This window comes from Galleria mellonella, unplaced genomic scaffold (assembly GCF_026898425.1).
Source record: "Galleria mellonella isolate WM207_F2 unplaced genomic scaffold, CSIRO_AGI_GalMel_v1 utg146, whole genome shotgun sequence".
In the NCBI taxonomy this organism is placed as follows: domain Eukaryota; kingdom Metazoa; phylum Arthropoda; class Insecta; order Lepidoptera; family Pyralidae; genus Galleria; species Galleria mellonella.
The window spans coordinates 8,751,085-8,773,009 of NW_026441999.1; the positions used below are offsets into that span (position 1 = coordinate 8,751,085).

The window sequence follows — 21,925 nt, forward strand, 5'->3', positions numbered from 1 at the left end:
TCAACAATTTCTTGTAAACATTCACGTGTATGCGGCCAATTAGTATGCGGCTCGCATCTTTAGGTGATATACTGCAAGACCGCTGCAGAATTCATACCTCGCTCCGCTGAATAACGGTGCTATTGTTGGTAGTGATCTAAGGAATTTTAATAGCCTTACATATGTATAAGGAAATCATATTATAATACAAGATAAGTAGATTTTGCTACATAACCACCTCAATAGATATAAATTCAGGGCTGTGATAATGGATGAAATAATATCATAATTACCTATATATGTACATGTACGTATATACACTATATATTTACATTTATTTATATCACACTACACATACACCCATGCATACATTTATACCTCTTTACAATTGTTGACCATGAATTTGTATTATTTAATCATTGCCGTCAATATCTGAACTTTAGCAACGTGGATTTTAATTATTTTATATATCAATTAATTTAACTTTATGGACACTCACTATTATATATGGGTTCCTTTCATACATGTGCTTATATTGCTTGCATACACCCACTCTAACTTGCCTACCTCGCTTTGGAATCAAAATTTTTGTATGTATAAATAAAATCCGTTATTGGCTGTATTCATAAGAGACTTAGCATGTAAGTTATTTTTTAAGAGCTGTAGATTTTTGTATAAAATAAAATAAAAAAAAAAATCATAGCAAAATCTATTATTTCGATTTAAAAATCAATCTGTTAAAACTGATTTTTGTGATGAAACTATGGGATCAATTTAAACGTATACCTTTCCAAAATAGTATTAATTACAATGGGCTAACTGATCTGCCTTTTCATTCTCACCTATCATCTCTCACTAATGCCTCGCCAGCGTATACCGTTAACGCAGGCGGGGTGACCATTCCAATACCATCTTGTAAGAGAAAGGGATTGTTAGTAATGTGTTCTAACAGCCTATTACTAACAATACACTCCATCAGGTCGACTTCCACGCGGTTCCTCCTTCACTGTGTTTAATCCTTTATGAATTCTTCACGATGGGCTAACTGACCTTCATCTTTACCTATCAACTATCACTGGTGCCCCGCCAGCGTATACCGATAGCGCAAGCGTGGTTACCATTCCATTTCCACCAATTAAAAAAATACAATCTTGTAAAAAAAAATATTCATAGTAAAGTCTACTCAATTTGTGATTTCTTCAAATCCTTTTTTTTTATCTAAATCGCATTCCTAGCAATATAGTCGAAAACAAATTACAGATTACCATAAAACACCGTCTATTTCACGGTTGGAGTCCTTATGATTGCTCCAATAAAACGCTCAGCCATAGATCGCGTACCTAAATCTAGCTATAAACACAAAATCGTCGGTTACAAGTTTAAACCGAGCTTAAGTATTCATACCGTGCGGCGAGTTAAACAAAACAAGCGTTTAAAATGTTTGCAGCGACGCGCCGGATCGTGGGTTCGCTTCTCCGTACCTATATTTATTGTTTCGAATAGCGGGCCTGAATGCAAAGTGTTATCGATTCAGTTGACTATTTGACTAGGTCAGTGTGTTAGTTTATTTGTTCGGATTAAACTTGTTTTATGTCGATTACAACTTTTTTTTTTGTTGTATTATTTTATTTTTATTTATACTTTATTGACCACATTACAAAAAAAAAAAAATGTCTGGTACAAAAGGCGGACTTAATACTATATAGCATTCTCTCGCAGTCAACCTTTGGCGAAACAGAAACTTGAATATGCGGTGAAAAAAATTACAACACATACAATAGAGATTATATAAATATACATACATGAATATATTAAACAAATATTACATACATACAAATATAAATATACATATATAAATATACCTACATACTTATAGATTATATACGATAACACAAATAAACAACGATTTTATTTTAACGTTATATTTTAACAGACGGACTGGCTGAAAACCAGCGCTGTACAGCTGTATACACTGCACTGGGACACTTGCAGCATCAGCTGAGCCGGTTCCTTTTGCCTAATATGAGACGCTTCTTATAAAATGCAATATTTTTGTATTTTATTTTGTAATTGTGCTTTTTTTTTGGCAATAAATATTTTCTATTCTATTTTATTTGTATTTAAATTGACTTTTGTACGTTTTGTGTTTACTTTTTTTTATTTTGAAAAAAGGAATATTTTTATTCAAGCAAACTTTTGTCTGTTTGGATCTGACGTGAATTTACAGGGTACAGAGGAATAATACCCGAGTCCTCAGAAATGGCAACGCATGGGGGGGTATCATGGGCGAAACGGTGTACTCAGTTGTGTCCATGGTACTGCTCATGTCTATAGGCGACGGTTACCACTTTCCATCAGGTGGGCCGTCAGCTTGTTTGCCATTCTAAGTTGTATAAAAAAAATATTCTCAATCCCTTAATATTTGGCCAAACACGTTCCCCGCAAATTTAGCCGCACTCGCTCGTGGAATTACGTTATAATTCAGTAACGTAACGTCTAACATGGGCAAAATTATGCGTAATGCATTATCAATTTTCACCACAAATATGCTATCCGAGCGTAAGAATGGTAATTCCGGCCACAATTCAATGTACCCATTTGTAAGGTCGAGGGGTTAATTGGACGTAGTGTTATTAACATATATATATATATTTTATTTAGTTATATACATATACGAATTTCTTAATACATATGAATGAATGAATATGAATGAATGAACGAATGAAAACTCTTTATTGTTCCTTTACAAATAATATGTACACAAATAAAATTAATATTTAACGACGTAAAAGCTTGGTAATTAATGCTCCTTTCCACTCAGGGTTTGCTGAAGGAGAACTCTTACAGAGTTATGCTCGCCTGTTGTACATGTTTATTTAATACTATCTATTGCCTGCGACTTCGTCCGCGTTTCCGTCGTTTTCACGGTTCAGTGGTTTTGATGTAACAGACACATTTCCGTTCACTGCTCTGCTCCTATTGATCGTAGCGTGATGAAAAGTATACTATAACCCGATCAGGAGTATGAGGAATAATTGTACCAAGTTTCGTTAAAATCCGTCGAGTAGTTTTTGTTTCTATACCGAACATACAGACAGACAGACAAAAATTTTACTGATTGCATTTTTGGCATCAGTATCGATCACTAATCATCCGCTGATAGTTATTTTGGAAATATATTTTATGTACAGAATCGATCTCTTTACAGATTTATTATAAGTATATAAATATATATTATACATTTGTAATTTTTTGTGTACAATAAAAAAAAAATAATAACAAGATAAAGCGGTAACAAATTGGATGCGATTTTCACAATTTCGTTCCTAGTCCAAGGTCAAAATTAAAATCTGATGTATATTTTAAATTGATAGGTCATCCAGGCCCATATGTGCAAAGTCGCATGCAAATAGGTAGTTTAGATACATTAGTCGTGATATTAGCAAGAACAGAGATACAGATATCTCCGAACATGTCACATCCAAGTTTAAATTTAATTCCAATTGTACTTAAACAAATTTTTTTAAACTTCCAATTTAAAATCTTGATTTTTTTTTTTAAAAAGCAGTTATACTATTGGTTGTTTCCTACATAAGATTACAATAGTAAACTTATTATAAATATAAACAATTACAAGAAATAATCACAATTAGAAAACAATGGGCGACCTTATCGCTAAGAGCGATCTCTTCCAGGCAACCTTTGGATGGAGAGGAGTAATTGTAAACAGTGTGACTGGAGGCACGAAACTCTGGTCGTTTTTTAAATACATATAGATATATACATTTGTACAATAATGTTAATATAAAAATGTAATGTAAATTAAATTAATTTAAACCGGTCGTAAAACTAAAAGCCAAATCTTTTTGTAATATGGATAAACATTACGCCGACCCCATACAATAATTGGGATAAGGGTAGGAAGATGATGATGTACATTTAAAAAAATGTAATGAATTTAAGTATTTGATATATTATAATAAAATTATCTTTATAATAAAGTTCTACAAATCAAAATAATCTGTTTATAATAATTTATATTTTTTATTTATATTTAATAATATATTTAAAAGCTGCTCTCTCGTCGGTGGAGCTCTTTCCGCTCACTACGATTTTCAGCGAGTCTCTTCACCTCTTGATACGACACGACACCAACTTTTCCCTTGATCTGCCTGATATAACTATGCCTTGGTCTCCCTATTCCTTCTATCTTATCTTCTATTATAATATTCATAAGTTCGTCGTGTCGTATCAAGTGTTCTAACATTATTTCCCTTCAGACCTCAATAGTTCTTATAATTTGTGTCTTTTCCTTAACCCAACTACTATAATAGGAAACTAAAAAATGCTCATCGATTGGCTGCATTTTAGTTATGGAAAATTAAAAATTCACTCACCGTCAAGCCTCTGCTTCCCGTTGAAGTACCATGCCACCTTCGGCTGTGGTTTCCCCTCGATAACTGTGCAGCTAATGTCAATCTTCGTCCTCTCGAGCAAGGGGCCCAGCACCGCTCCGTCCGTCAAGGTATTGTCTCCCGCTGTCACTTCCACTGACTTGGGTCTGACTGCGGACAAAAGAGGAACATTTTAAAACTCCCATTATGCAGTGAACATACAAAGACAGATAGTCGGAATTATTTTGAAAATAGTGGTACTTAACATATGTGTCTATCACGCCTGTCTCGTATTACGGTAGGCAGAAACAACTTACATATTTACACGTTTATTTTATGCAACTTAGAATGGCAAACAAGCTGACGGCCCACCTGATGGAAAGTGGTAACCGTTGCCTATAGACATGAGCAGTATCATGGACATAACGGAGTATACTGTTTCGCCCATGATACCCTCCACGCGTTGCCATTCCTAAGGACTAAGATATTATATCTCTGTACCCTGTAAATACACTGCTATATCCTACCCCTTAAACCGAAACACAGCCATGCAAACACAACTACTTTACGTGCCCAAGCAAACGACTTGTACAAAGTCTCCCTCTAGTACTTAGGTGTTTAACTGATACGTTATATTAAAAATAAAAAAACGCAAATATAAATAACACCTGAGTCCTCAGGAATGGCAACGCATGGGGGTATCATGGGCGAAACAGTATACTCTGTTATGTCCATGGTACTGCTCATGTCTATAGACGACGGTTACCACTTTACATCAGGTGGGCCGTCAGCTTGTTTGCCATTCTAAGTTGTATAAAAAAAAACATTTACACGAGTATAAGTATAATGACCTCATTAAAATATGATTATATAAAATGAAATAAAAACAGGATTATTCTTTAATTTTTTTTTAATTATTATTACAGGTAGACACTTGAGATATTAAAGTTCTTTGTAGTCAGAGATTAACGTTTTAATAACTAATTTGGGATTAATCCTCACAAGAAAATAATATTACATTTATTCATCCAGTAGAACTGGTAAAAATAAATGAGAATTAATTTTTAAGGCGATAATTTGTGAAATAGAAACGAGCAAAAGATCGGTGAGATAATTTTTTTTTTATACAACTTAGAATGGCAAACAAGCTGACTGCCCACCTGATGGAAAGTGGTAACCGTCACCTATAGACATGAGCAGTACCATGGATATAACACAGTGTACTGTTTCGCCCATGATACCCCCTATGCGTTGCCATTCCTGAGGACTCAGGTGTTATTCCTCTGTACCCAGTAAATTCACGCCATATCCCATCCTTCAAACCGAAACACAGTCATGCAAACACAACCGCATCACGGTAGAAACACGAATGGGACAGAGGTACCCAAGCAATCGACTTTTGTACAAAATCTCCCTCTGGTAATTTGCATATATATATATATATATATATATATACCCTTTATTTTTCTTTATTTTCTCAATGTCCTCTACCCAAAGGTTGTCTGGAAGAGATTGCTTAGCGATAAGGCCGCCTTTTGTATCATTTCTTATTACAGTTAAATGTGTCTACTATTTTATAAATGGTGCAATAAAGTGTACATAAATAAATAAAATAAATAAATATATATATATATATATATTTCTAATCACAAAAAAGAATTAATGAACAATCATATTCATGATCCGTACCCGACCCAAAGGTCACGCTGACACTTTCGGCATTTCCACGTTGGATTGCGAGAGATATCCTTTGAGCCAGAATATATATATATATATATATATATATATATATATATATATATATATATAAGTTTAATAGATTACGCCTAACCTAACCCTATTAATGATAATAGGGTTAAGTTAGGGATAATCTAATTGTGTTTAATTATTTGATTCCTATAATGGTCATATTAGCCATTAACTATTCTACAGTCTATTACTGAGGACCTACCATGAAATATTTTCCGAAATTTCGGGGACGAACGAAACAGAATTTTCATGTTAAAATTATATAATACATGCCGTTTAAAATTATTAAAAATGTATATATCGTTCCCCTGAACTATTAGGATAGGATTTATGATGAACGAAATGTTAAGTTCCATTTACTGGGTCGATATCGGTACGAACAAAAACACGAAATTGAGCCCGAAAATTCGGAATTTCGTTTTCATGGTAGACCACCTGAACATAGGCCTCTTTATTAGTGGTTTTTTTGGGCGATAATGGAATGGTAACTTCACCCGCGCTGTCGGTATACATCGGCGGGGCACCAGTGAAGGATGATAGGTGAGGATGAAGCAGGTCAATTAGTCCATCGTGACGAATTCCAATAGAATTAACCGGGATTGGTCTCCAGTCTCCAGAGGGAACCGCGTGGAGGTCAACCTGATATTGCTAGGATTACTAACGATTCCTTTCCCTTCTATTAGTGGGGTTTTGCCAGTTTGCTGCGCTTGGCAGGCGGGCTGGCAACTGTAGTTCGGGTTTGGTGATGTTTTAAGAGGAGCAGAGAGGAGATGCTCTATCAATCCCTCGACCATTAATCTCCTTTAATCGCTTTTTACGATACTCACGGAAAAAATGGGGCAGCATATTCTATGCCGGGACCACATGGTAACCTCCTCATACAAATTTTGTTATTGTAATCCACTTCAGAAGTTGTCCATATATGATAAAAATGGCCCAGAAATTCTTGGCATTAAAGGACACCACTATCTTATACTAACTAAAATTTATTTTGCCGGGGGGGGGGATTATTAGTAATGCCACTGCCAGTCTCATTACTAGCAATATATCCTATCAGGTCGACCTTCACGTGGTCCTCCATGGAAACCATCGTGCTGAATCCCAGGTGTATTCATCACGGTGGGCTGACTGACCTGCCTTTTCATTCTCACCTATCATCCCTCACTGGTGCCCCGCCAGCGAATATCGTTAGCGCAGGCGGGGTTGCCATTCCATTATCATCCATTAAAAAAAAACATTTACTTTTATTTTTAAATTTAGATTTCAATTCAGCAGAAGATGGTAGACACTATTTTGTACACTATTGTTTTTTTTTTGTTTGTTTTGTTTTTATTTTGTATTCTACTGTGTGAGTCACATGATTTTTTTGAAAAAAACAACTTAACTACTGAATTTTCTGGACTTTTTAACGTTGATTTTCCATCTTGAGTGAAATGATCTGAAACACTGGTATTTTCTAAATAAAAAACACAACGGGCTCGTCCGTCCATGCAATCCATTAGTCGAAATACCTGGGTAAGGAAATATTATTTCAAAATATTCGAACATAGAGAAAAATGCACGGAATACAAAATCACGTGCATGGTTTATTTCGCAACAAATAAGCCTGTTTCCCACGTTGTGTTTACGTTCTGTTCCACGATAACTGGCCGGGAGTAATAGCGGGCATATATTTCAGGGTTTGTCCGCTTTACAAGAGATTTTCCTAAGTAAGAAAATAAAAAAAAAGAAAAAGAAAATCGTCTTCTCTTTTTATTGTGATAAGATTAAAAAAAATATAGACTTTTACAAGTAACTAAAAATGTTCTAATTCAATAAATAATTTTAGTATTTATTTATTTATTCTTTATTGCACAATAAAACTTTGTACAAATGGCGAGCTTAATGCCACATGGCATTCTCCACCAGCTAACCATTAGGTAAAAACAGAAAGCGTATGAAGGGCAGATGTATGTATGTATGTAGTATCTTGATTCTTTAGGATTCTGAAAGAATTTTGATTTTTGACTTGATTCTTTTCGTAACTGATACGGTCAAAATAGAAAAATTATTTTTTAGAAAGCCATTTTTAAATATAGAAACAAACTAAAAACCTCTCTCTTCAAGAAGTCGGTTTAAAAATATTTAACACTATTTAAAACAATAGAGAATAGAAGAGGCAAAATGCTGGGCCATCTTATATGACATGACGATTTTTTAAAGAGCATAGTAGAAGGAAAAATAGAGGGCAAAAGAGGAAGAGGAAGACCGAGGAATAACTACATGGGACAGATAAAAGAAACACTAGGTGTCATGTCATATCGGGAGGTCAAGGATATGGCCTGGGATAGAGCTGGCTGGAAGAAGATGTATGAATTAATTGCAACGACAAGAGGAAACACTTAAATGAAAAATATTTAACACTAGTTGAACAAAATTTTCGACAAATAAATCTCGGAATCGCAAAACCAAGATGGCGTATCTCTTTACATTGCTGAAACAACTGAGCGCTCTGTATCCGGGTAATTAATTTAAAACACAGACTGCCGACTTTAATTAACTTTGTGCATTAGATACTTATCGTGGTGGTTTAGTGATGGGACCAACAGATTGACTTATCGATGGTTGTGTCCCGCCATAAAAATAAATAGAGTAAAAGTGACACTCCTAATATACTGTCCTTTATAAATACGAAAGTAGCATTAAAATGTATCCTTCTTCTCTTCAGATCTCACATAAATTAAGAGGGTAGTCGCGAAATTTCAAAATTTATATTATCTTTATTTTTCATATTTTTATATATTGTCTAAAGGACGATATAGAAATAAATAATAAATTTAGAGTAAAGAATCAACTTTATTTCTCCATTTCAATCAATTAAAATGTCTCCCTTCTATAAATTTTGTCGAAAAGACCAAAGAATTTATATTTCTACTAATTTTTTCACCACATATGTATGTAAGTAGAAATGTGAAAAGTGTATTCAAAAACGATTTCGATGTTATATAGTTATCTAAACCATTCAAACATCTAGTTATCGAAAGACTGCATTTAATTTCATGTTTTAGAGGCAAATAATTTTACGTAAAAAAAAAAAACGAGACCCTTTTTTGAAGTTGGTTGAAAAGTAAGACAAATTTAAGTATCTATATATATATAAAACAGAAAAAATATCAGTTATTATGTCATCATAATCATTATCAATTATTATAATATAATTTTTCATTTATTCATTAACATTCATCAACCTCATTTCAACTGCTGGACATAGACTTCCTTCATAGACTTTTTTTTTTTTTTTTTTTTTTTATGCCACTTAGAATGGCAAACAAGCTGACGGCCCACCTGATGGAAAGTGGTAACCGTCGCCTATAGACATGAGCAGTACTATGGACATAACAGAGTATACTGTTTCGCCCATGATACTCCCCATGCGTTGCCACTCCTGAGGACTCAGGTGTTACTCCTCTGTACCCAGTAAATTCACGCCATATCCCACCCTTCAAACCGAAACACAGTCATGCCAACACAATTGCTTCACGGTTGAAACACGAATGGGACAGAGGTACCCAAGCAATCGACTTTTGTACAAAGTCTCCCTCTGGTAAAACTGACTGCCACAAGGACCGGTCCTGAGCCATCTGCATCCACTGACTCCCTGAAATGTATTTAAGGTCGTGACTCCATATAGTAGGGGGGAAATCATCATACACTGCCTTTGCCTGTATGAGGTCACCACTCAAGAGCCTTTCTTCACCATCGATTGTAGAAACTCTAAGAAATACAATGTTCGTTCATTAACATTATTTTTTAATATTAATTACTACCGACGTTTCCTCAAATATTCACTTACAAATGGCGCATCACTAGAGGCCTCCATTGGTCTTCAAAACGTAATGGACTAAACACTAAAGTGTAGGCAGTTTATTTTTCTCACCGAACCATAAAATCGACATCTGACGAAGTGTCTACCAAAAAGTATATTTTGAATTTGAGGGTTTATTTTAGGACTCACGTTTTTTTTTCACATTTATTACCATTCTCCCAAATATAAATCGAGTATATTGTTACAGTAAAAATAAAAACAAATTAATTTGTAAATTACTAGTTTTTACCCGCGACTTCGGCCCCATGACCGGTATATGTTTACTAAGATAAAAATAGCCTATAATCCTTCTCCATTCCATATAGCAAGTGTATACCAAATTAAATAGTGATAAAATCAACAAACAAACTGACTCTCACAATTGTAATATTAGCAAGCATACATGTTTTTTCGTGTGGTCCCGGCATAGAATAGGCTACCCCTTTCTTTCCCGTCATAAGAGGCGTCTAAGGGAGGGCGAGGGATGAGCAGCAGCGTCCTTTTTAAAACATCTCCAAAGCTTAACTGCGGTTGCCAATTCGCCTGCCAAGCGTGGCTGTTACTGGCAAAACTCTCCTAAGGGGACGCTTATGTTCAGCACTGGACAGTTAAAGGCTGATATAATGACGATCTATGTCTTCTACCTATGTTTTAATTACCTGTCCGATAATTATTTAGTAAAATTTAACACTCACACAACTTTTAAATGTTTTTTTATACAACTTAGAATGGCAAACAAGCTGACGGCCCACCTGATGGAAAGTGGTAACCGTCGCCTATAGACATGAGCAGTACCATGGACATAACAGAGTATACTGTTTCGCCCATGATACCCCCATGCATTGCCATTCCTGAGGACTTAGGTGTTATTCCTCTGTACCTTGTAAATTCACGCCATGTCCCACCCTTCAAACCGAAACACAGCCATGCAAACACAACTGCTTCACGGTAGAAACATGAATGGGACAGCGTAACCATTCTATTTTCACCCATTAAAAAACAGTCATGTGTATATTTTTTAAAGTCACATCTCATACACTTCTCAAATCATTTATTTACATTTTATGCTGTAGTTCTGCCCATGGTCGTATCATAACGTTGAATGGCCTATAATTTCCCTCAAAAAGTAGTTTACTTCTTGCAATTCCTGAGTCCTCAGCAATGGCAACGCATGGGGGGTATCATGGGCGAAACAGTATACTCTGTTATGTCCATGGTACTGCTCATGTCTATAGGCGACGGTTACCACTTTCCATCAGGTGGGCCGTCAGCTTGTTTCCCATTCTAAGTAGTATATAAAAAAAAAACAAATGCAAAAACAAATTTTCAAATTCGACTAGTAGTTCAAATAAACAATCAAACTTTTTCGCTTTATTTTTATCGCCTCCGAAAGTATATAATTCCATCATGATCATACCAGACATTATATGTACACTGTTGAACATAGGTCTCGTTCTATTCAGAGGTATTGCCAGTAGTTGCCATGCTTGGCAGGCGGGTTAGCAACCGCAGTTTTTTTTAATGGATGATAATTGAATGGTAACCCCGCCTGCGCTATCGGTATACACCGGCGGGTCACCAGTGAAGGATGATAGGTGACAATGAAAGCAGGTCAGTTGGCCCATCGAGACGAAATCCGCTAGAATTAACTACGATAGTTTCCAGGAGGAACCGCGTGGAGGTCGACCTGACAGAGTGTATTGCGAGCAATAAGTCAGTACCCCATTACCAACAATCCCTTTCCCCCTTAGCAACCGCAGTTAGGTTTTAAGCGATATTCTTAGACGGATATTGTTTCCTTTCCTTCAATTATTAAGTTCCTTTATAGAAAAAGGGGTGACCTATTCTATGCCGGGACCTATTAACTATGAAAGATTCTGTAGTAATAAACCGAATCGCGGAGTTCCTTAGCTTACGTCTCAATCGAATAACATAAAATCAATCCATCAATAGGGCGACTTCAGCGGGATCCAATAAGCGTCCCGTCATATCAATCAAAAACCAAAATAAAGTTATATTCCTTTATTATTTTGTCCCTCGTCACAATCCGACTTAATAAAATAAAGACGTCACATTTTGACACGTATCACCGCCATGACAGTTTAGGAATTACGCGGGAATATTATTATTTTGACAGACGCGCAATATCTCCACCGTTTTCTTTTACGTTACTTTTTAAATGTTCGTAGGTGCGTTCCGTTTGTGGCCCGGTGGTTTCATTAATTAAATCGTGGTAAGATTGCAAAGTCGTATTATAGCCCGCTCATCTGTATGTGTCGTACTTTTAATGGAAATTCCGCTAAATGTCCTTAAATTGATGTCTTCAACTCACGTCTGAATGCCTTCAAAAACATTTTACAATCAGCCATCAAGTCTCTTTGATATGTCCATAGTTTTATGTTTGTTTTTTATTATTTGCATGTACTTCGTTGTTATTTACCACATTCATATGCTTTCTTTATATAATTTATAATTTAACACTGTTTGCCAACTGCTTTAACCATGCTGTGTGTACACTTATCTGGGTCTCAATCTAGTTCATACTATTGTCTTTATATAAATATCTATAATGTTATTGATTGTAACCTGCTGTGTATACATTTAAAAAAAAAAAACATACACGGTGAGATCGAAATTATTAGCACGTTTTTAAGGGAACGTTCTGAAAGTGAATGTAATTTTTTTTCCACAGATATATTTATTAGTTATTTGAGAAGAAAGAAACTTCATTCTACAGAAATATGCGACTACACATATACAGGGGTTAAAAAAAGTTTCATATATTAAGAATTATAACAACGAAACTACACACAATATTTATATATATTTATAAAAAGAATATAAAATTTAAAAAGAAAGAAAAACAATTCTTATAGCATTCCATAATGTGATTAGTAGATAACATTTCAACTTCAATTATGGACCCTGTTGGGCACAGCGAGTACGAGTATGAAAGAGAAGGACAACACTTTTATTTTCACTTTAGAAATAGTTCAAAAATTTGTTACAATATTATCCAGTAATTGAAATTGTTTTACAATTGGTACGTATTTTCTGTATTATTATTCATTATTTAAGTATTAGTATGTATCTATACGTATTGTAATTGTAATTAGTATTATGTAGTTATTTAATATATTCTGTAGTTTACAATTATTCATATTGTAGAAGTAATGAATAAGTAGTTTAATAATAAAATTTCAGCTGAAATTTCATATAGAACTTGAGTTGTAAATAATCAACGTATCTATTTATTTTTTAATTTCATATACTCGTACGTAGGTGGTGAGTAGTTAGGTTGTTTTTTTTTTATAATAAAAGTAGGTTCACATTTCGTTTGTACTTTTTTATGTTTGTCACCTCAGAGCTCCGTCCGAGCTCCGAGAGAGAATTCTCTAATTTGCTTTATAAATTAAACCAGTTTGCAAAATTCTTATTTTTGCTATTTGAAACGATATACTTTTAGACTGGTCTAGTAGAAATTTTACCTATATTTTTCTAGATTTTTTTTAATAGTATTTCTGTTTCTATATTTAAAATTACTAACTTTCTTACCTAGATAGTTAGTTAATAGTTAGACTAGTTTTATATATAATAATTAAAACTGTATTTTTTACTTCAAGAGACTTTAAAAGAAGGTTCTCTATTCGATTCTTTTAAGGAACACATTTTGTTTATGTTTATTTATTTCATTTATTTATTTATTTACACATACACTAAACAAACTTTTCATTTAAATAATATCATTAATTAAATACAATCGCTCTTTAAGAAAAATAATAAAAAATATACATGTTACATATAACAAAACAACATAATAATGAAGACTACACAATTATATAATAACATTACTATTATACTTTGAATTTAGAATAAAAAGAAAAACATATAAAAAACAAAATGAATGTAGCAGTGTTTGTGCAAAGGACCTAACACAGCATATGTCACAGTTTCAAATCTGAAGCTACGACACTGATTTTCAGTAGGCCCTAAATACGTAACTCACGGACACGTGTGTGCAAGAGATGTTATGTATAAATATATAAGAATAATATATAAAACAGTGATAAATATATAAGATAAACACGGGAATAAAGATAAGAAATATACATTTTAATTATTTTTTTTTGGACAGGGTATATTAACATTGGGATCACCATCATTAACAAATCCTTACCCTGATATAAGTTCTCTTATAAATCCCGTTTTTTTTTTGATGAGTTAAAATGGTATGGTAACCCCGCCTGCGCTAACGGGATACGCTGGCGGAGCACCAGTGAAGGGTGATAGATGAGAATGAAAACAGGCCAGTTAGCCCATCATGATGAATTCATCAGGAATTAACCATGATAGTTTCCAGGGAGAACCGCGAGGAGGTCGACCTGGTTGGGTATATTGCTAGCAATGGGATTCTCAGTCTCCATTACTAACAATCCCTTTCCCCCCTATAAACCCCGTTAGAAACAATCTCTTCATATTAAACCTACTTACAAACAGCGGTGAATCTTCAGTCGAAAACGGAACGTATCATTGGACTTAACATCGTCTTCCAATGGAATTGGGTTAAGATTCGAATCTGGTTTGAATTTCATTCTCGTTGCTGTATATACAGCGTGTTTCCTGGTTTCAATTACTGTATCCATTTGCACCCGTGTTCTATTTTATATATATTTTTATAATAAAAAAGTATCTTTTCCTTCCGAATACAATTTACTCTGCGATTGTGTTTTTTTAACGTAATGAACACCGCTTTTTCCGAGTTGGAAAGAAAAATATTAGCAAATAAAAAGGGTATATTTACAATGGATACTGCTAGCTACTAGCTACAAACCCTGGCTTTGTTCGGAAAGCTCTCCGGAAAATGTGTGTAATATAATTAGATAATTAAATGAAACATTACATTTGGTCAATATTTTTACATGTTTTTTTACAAGGTCATTTTAAATTTATTTCAATGATTGACTTTTTTTTTAAATAATAAATCACAAATTCTGTCGACCTCAATAGGATTTTTTTGGTTCTTTGCCTAATTTTAAATTACTTTATAAAGTATATGTTAGTCATTAATTTCATTTGTTCTTTTTATTTTCGTTATGCCATTTTATTTGCTAAACCTCAACCAATTTGAAATTTTGGTTAACTTCTGTGTTGTCCTGTGCATAAAACTGCTCCTAGCGAAATAAAATCTACTTCTGCTATACAATGCTGTATTTTAGATTAAATTCATTTTAATATTTTTTTTGCAACTTAGAATGGTAAACAAGCTAACGGCCCACCTGATGGAAAGTAGTAACCGCCACCTATAGACATGAGCAGTACCATGGACCCCCTCCCCCTTCCGCCCTCCCTGCGTTGCCATTCCTGAGGACTCAGGTGTTATTCCTCTGTACCCAGTAAATTTACTGCCATATCCCACCTTTCAAACCGAAACACGGCTATGCAAACACAACTGCTGCACGGTATAAACACGAATCGGACCTCTAGTACCCAAGCAAATGACTTTTGTACAAAGTCTCCCTCTGGTTAACGAAATTTTGTCACGATTCAAGTTGTTACTATGGCATTTGGAAGAATATGTATTTTCAACTTAAAAAAAAGCAATTTTTTAGAATTACCTTTATTATTTAATAAATTAATTCACAGGTCTCCAGACAGAACTTTTAAATATTAAAATTTATTTTGTCCTTGCGTCTAATAACAATTACAGTTGCGATCAGAAATGAGAAATTAGTAATTTTAATACTACATAACAGAATGCGCGTTGACAGCGAAATTGGCGGGAAAACTGACAGCTTGTAGACATCTGTCAGTCGCTATGTGTTTATGAAGCTCGTCTGTCATGGCCGCCTAATTGTGCGTTTGCCATTGTTTATGGTTCAATTCCAAATTAATTCACAATGAAGATATTTTGATTGTGGTGGATTAAGGTATTTGTAAACTGTCTGTATCAGTAATACTGTTATTGTTTTAATGTCTGCATAGGTTTTTGCCAAAATACTATTTTGGAAGTCACTTCAAAATATTGTTTTGTAAATAGATTACTCATTGTTCTTGTTTTGTATGTTACTGTATGAGCCGCATAATTCTTTAAATAAGTTATTTTTTCTTTCTTCTTTCTTCATTTTGTATTTGTTTTGATTATCATCATCATCATCATCTCAGCTGTTATCCGTCCACTGCTGGACACAGGCCTCCCCCATAGACTGCCATAAAGAAAGGTTCTGAGCCACTTGCATTTTTAGCTATATTACATGCCAATTTTGAACCGGTTTTGACAATTTATTATTTATTTTGTAGTTGATAGGGTTTATTTTACTTTTAGTCGCTTGTTCATTATATTATGATTGAAGCTACCGTTTTTTTTGTGGATCAAAGTCGTGGATCATATTTATTTGTAGTTATGCGACCGTGAAAAATTTACAATGTGGTGTATCAATGAAATATCCCATAATTTATGTGCGTTTACGTTTGAAGTCTTTTTTTTATCAATTTTTGAACCAACTTCAAAAAAGAGGTACAACTGACGGAATTATGTTTGTCATAATTGCGTCAGTTATATATCAATTAGATTTTTTTTATCTAAAATGTTATTTAATGGTTAGTCTTATAGAAATATTATTAAATTCGATCTAGTAGTTTAGTTTTTAAAGTAAAATAACTAGTTTTGCTCTAACTGAAGTAAATTTTTTTATCGAATATAATCTTAAATTATGTAATATTTATTTTTATTTTAAAAAAAAGATTAAAAAATACTTAAGTTTTTGGCAGTGGTTCAAAATTTATTTCGAACCGTTGCATCCCAGAGACATTCCCATGAACATCAGTTCAAACTGGCTCGTATCTAGTTTACATAAGTATAAATTCAAGTTTCACTGTAAATCACTCGGATGTTCGACAACTTAGAAATATTTCGTATTCCGATAAAATTTCAACTTTTGAGTACGTACAGTCGGCATAAAAAATCTTTGAACACCAACAAATTTGTAAAACATTCACCTTAATTTTGTACCCACTCGTATTTTTAAGATAGTTTGCCATAGTCAAAATGTGCACGATATTTGCTATCAGTCTTCATTTTCAACCAAAATTAAAAAGAAAGAGGTTCCCAATTTTTTTTTGTTTGTTACCTCCGTATACCACATATAATATATAACATACCTCCGTATATTTCCGTTAGCTGTATACCAATTTGGAAAATTCTTTTTTATATAAAAGAATAAACCTGTACTTATTGTATCTGATTGTATAAACTCATTTGTTAATTTACGTGTGTCATAAATGGCTTAAATAAAGTGTTTATCTATCTATCTACTTACAGACTGATCCCATACATTTTTTATCAACATCAATTACAGTAGTTTAATTTTTAAATAAAAATAACTGCTTTAGCTACAATTAAATATTTATTTTTTTCTTAGAACACAATCGTTAACATTGTTGCTGCATTTCTGGAAGAATTTATTTATTTAACATTTTATTGCACCAACATTACAGGTTTTGTTGAAGATTTTTGAAGAAGGATTTAATAACCGAAATACTATTATTTCAAACTTTTGCCACTTGACAAAGAATGACATTCTTTGGCAGAGAGAAGTATATATACCTTTTAGTGATTAGGAAACATTAGACGATGGTGATGGTATGGGAAATGACTTATTGTATCTGGTCATGGTGTCGTGGTTGTTGAGTGAGAACATTCCAGGATTTCACTGTTGCTGCCTATTGAGCACATGCAAACTTACTATATCTTTTATTAGATTTGTAGTTTTTTTTAATTTAATTTCATACTTTTTTCTTTTTTTCTTAGATTATATAGATAGAGCATGAAGCTTCAAAGAACAGGTACACTTTTGGTTAGCTAATTGTCTAATTAGCTGATTCGTTTTTTTTTATCAGTATTCTATACATTTACGCACAAACTATATCTTGATGTATTATTTAATAAATAGTATAAGAGTTGTCGTATTAAAAAGATGCAGAAATTATGAGACAAATTAAATATAGAAGTTATAATGGAATTCGTCATAACTACTTATCACGCAAAATTGTATGAAAAAGTTGACCCGTTTTTCTTGAGGTATTTTTATGGAGACACTCCATCTATATGATCTAAGTTTTTTTTTTTTATTTACTATCTTCTGAAAATCTTTACGTATACATTGAATTTTGATGCTGACTGTACCAATGTCGCGAGTTGCGGTTCACGGACAAACATTTGTTTACCAAATTTCTACTTTGCTGTACACGCTTAAAGTTGTTTTTGGTGTGGTTCTTGGAGATATACTTTTAAAAGTGCTTTGCAAATTGAACGGAAAGCATACAGATAAAGTAGTTCTTAATTTAAATTTTATGCAATTATGAATGACAAACAGATCGAAATTCAGTTTATTTATATTAAACATGGTTACATTAGATGAATATTCTATTGTATGTGATTCGAGCTGCATGTTTAACCAAAATGCTGATATAATTATCAACATTATCCGTCCACTGCTGGACATAGGCCTCCCCATAGACTGCCATAAGGAACGGTCCTGAACCACCTGCATCCACTCCATCTAGTGGAGGATCGTTCTGCACTGTCTTTGCCCGTACGGAGTGGCCACTCAAGAACCTTTCTTCCCCATCGATTGTCGGTTCTTCGAGGTATGTGACCAGCCCATTGCCACTTTAACCTGTTTATCTTTCGGGCTATGTTGGCTACTTACCAGAGGGAGCATTCGTATTCCAACCGTGAAGCAGTTGTGTTTGCATGGCTGTGTTTCGGTTTGAAGGGTGGGATATGATAGTGAATTTACAGGGTACAGAGGAATAACACCTGAGTTCTCAGGAATGGCAATGCTTGGGGAGTATTATGGGCGAAATAGTATGTCCATGTTATGTCCATGTTACTGCTCATATCTATAGGCGACGGTTCCAGAAGAAGATTTTGTTCAAAAGTCGATTGCTTGGGTATCTCTGTCCCATTCGTGTTTCTACCGTGAAGCAGTTGTGTTTCGGTTTGAAGGGTGGGATATGGCGTGAATTTATTGGGTACAGAGGAATAACACCTGAGTCCTTAGGAATGGCAACGCATGGGGAGTATCATGGGCGAAACAGTATTTGTGTGTACTGTTATATCCACGGTACTGCTCATGTCTATAGGCGACGGTTACCACTTTACATCAGGTGGGCCGTCAGCTTGTTTGCCATTCTAAGCAGCATAAAAAAAATATGCTGACGACTTCGCGTGTAAAAGCTAGCAAGGTGTATAACTTTATTTAATACAAATACATACTGTAATACAACGAGACCCATAGTTTAAGCACTTAACTACAAAATAAACTATTACCTAGGTATTAATATTTGAAATGTTAATTTTATATTTTATCTAAGCTCACCACTTCTCAATTATCTACATTTACATTTACACTAATATTATAAAGAGGAAAGATTTGTATTTTTGTGTGTATGTATGTTTGTAATGAATAAACTCAAAAACTACTTTGTCGATTTCAAAAATTCTCTCACCATTAGAAAGCTACATTCACCCTGAGTAACATAGGCTATATTGATTACTAGAAAACATTAGGGATCCTTACTAAAACTTTAGTAACGTAACTCAAGGTGTAAAAAAATGCTATAAAATATCTTTGGTCGCGTGCGCTGCGGAAACTATTGGTGATAGAACAAAAGTATGTTCTACAACATTGAAGAAAATATCAATAACTACAAAAAACTTCACGACACTATATGTCCAACTATTACCGTTATGTCACAATAACCACTTGTTAAAATGTTGTAAAAATGTTCACCCGTGCGAAGCCGGGACGGGCCGCTGGTTTCAAATATTTTAAAGCTAGGTTACCAAGTAAACATTTTGATTAGTAGTTTTCATTTATTTAATAATTAAAATCAAATAATACTTTCATTAATATATTCCCTTTAGTTTTCTGTGAAATTGTAATTAAAGTTCTGTACAAGTAGGGGCTTAACGGATTACTCTATATAAGAGAAAATATATTTCGCTTTACACGTAGGCGTAATACGGTATTTGAAGTTATTCGTGCTGGTAACATGAGCTGGTTAATATATTAATTTTGGAACGGGGGGGGGGGTGTTAGAAATTTGTTTTGTACGTATATTACGTGGAAAGTTCAAATTGATATAGAAAAATACAAAATGCACAATTGAAAACTAAATAATTAAAGTCTGCCTGTCTGTCCTATTCGTGTTTCATTCGTGAAGCAGTTGTGTTTGAAGGGTGGGATATGGCGTGAATTTACTGGGTACAGAGGAATAACACCTGAGTGTTCAGGAATGGCAACACATGGGGGGTATCATGGACGAAACAGTATACTTTGTTATGTGCATGGTACTGCTCATGTCTATAGGCGACGGTTACCACTTTCCGTCAAGTGGGCCGTCAGCTTGTTTGCCATTCTAAGTTGTATAAAAAAATATCTTATCGTATTACGTGAAGCATAAACTTTGTACCCAACTTTACGAAAATCACGGACGGAGGAGTATGGAATTTAGCACACTTTTAGTTTATATAAAAAAAGAGTGCAGAATAAATTTTTTTTGTTTTAATTATGAATAAAAAATATATTAAATCGATAAAAAATAAACGTTACACACAATAACCATGTATTTTTTTTTATGGTTAAAAATGTTATGGTAACCCCGCCTGCGCTAACGGGATAAGCTGGCGGAGCACCAGTGAAGGCTGATAGATGTGAATGAAAACAGGCCAGTTAGCCCATCATGATGAATTCATCAGGAATTAACCATGATAGTTTCCAGGAAGAACCGCGAGGAGGTCGAACTGGTTGGGTATATTGCTAGCAATGGGATTCTCAGCCTCCATTACTAACAATCCATTTCCCTCCCAATAACCTTGTATTTGAGACACACCCACATATATACTCTTTTGTTTATTGTTAAAGTCTGCGGTCAAATTGAGAATAGACTAATATTGTTTGTCTTTAATATTACCTGTCTATAGTCTTACTGAATGTCAAACATAACCATAATAAATTCATTTATTACAATATACGTTATGGTCGAATTTCAACCACTCGCGATCACTAGTAGAGAATAATTTAAACATGCAATGTGAAGAAACAAAATCGCGACTTCAAACAAACCAGATTCACAATCACCATAACACTTAAGTGAATCACTTAAAAATTACCAAATGCACCCATCCAATCTGCCCGTAGGAGACGGCGGAATCTTTTAAAATCTTCCACAAAATTAGGGCATTATCATAAATTCGCGCCATGTGCACAAAACGTTCCTGCTCAGCTAATTAGAGGGACAAAGTGGGTTTTCTATGCGAAAACTTTTGGGTGCCGGCCGATGTTGTGGAGACGGTAAAAATTATGGTAATTCCTTGCGGACAAGGATTATGACGGTAATATTATCAGGTGTCCCTTCGAATCTTCGTGCGACAAGTCGACGGCTGGCGTTGTTTATCCGTTTCATTTTGATGTAATAATTTTAGTGAAATAAAAAACATGGTTGACGTCGTCGCTTCAGAATAATTTAAGGTTTTGTCATCGAAAAATTGAGACCTATATCGTGGTGAAATTGATTTTTGTGGTATGGCCACATACGAGAGTTAAGGATCGTCAAAATCCGTATAGTTTGAATAGTAGACTATTTTCATACAGAGTTTTTTTTTAATGGGTGATAATGGAATGGTAACCCCACCCGTACTATCGGTACACCGGCGGGGCACCAGTGAAGGATGATAGGTGAGAATGAAGCAGGTCAGTTAGCCCATCGTGATGAATTCAAGAAGAATTGTTCACGGTGGTTTTTAGGGGGAACCACGTGGAGGTCGACCTAATAGGGCATATTGCTAGCAATGGGGCTATCAAATTCCGTTGCTAACAATCCCTTTCTCCCCTTCTATACAGAGTTGCACTTCTTAGTTGTATGGGACTACTTAACTCATACTAACAGGACAAGC

General features: G+C 34.3%; 1 protein-coding gene across 9 annotated transcripts in view; it reads right to left on the reverse strand.

The window, feature by feature from the left end:
• The window catches only part of LOC113514629 (hemicentin-1), a 573,783-nt gene that overhangs the window by 123,741 nt on the left and 428,117 nt on the right, over positions 1 to 21,925 (reverse strand). For all 9 annotated transcript variants that reach the window (XM_052891885.1, XM_052891877.1, XM_052891883.1 and 6 more), the window contains exon 5: positions 4,377 to 4,544. In XM_052891885.1, the coding sequence (XP_052747845.1) occupies positions 4,377 to 4,544 (168 nt within the window). The remainder of the gene's footprint in view (positions 1 to 4,376; positions 4,545 to 21,925) is intronic.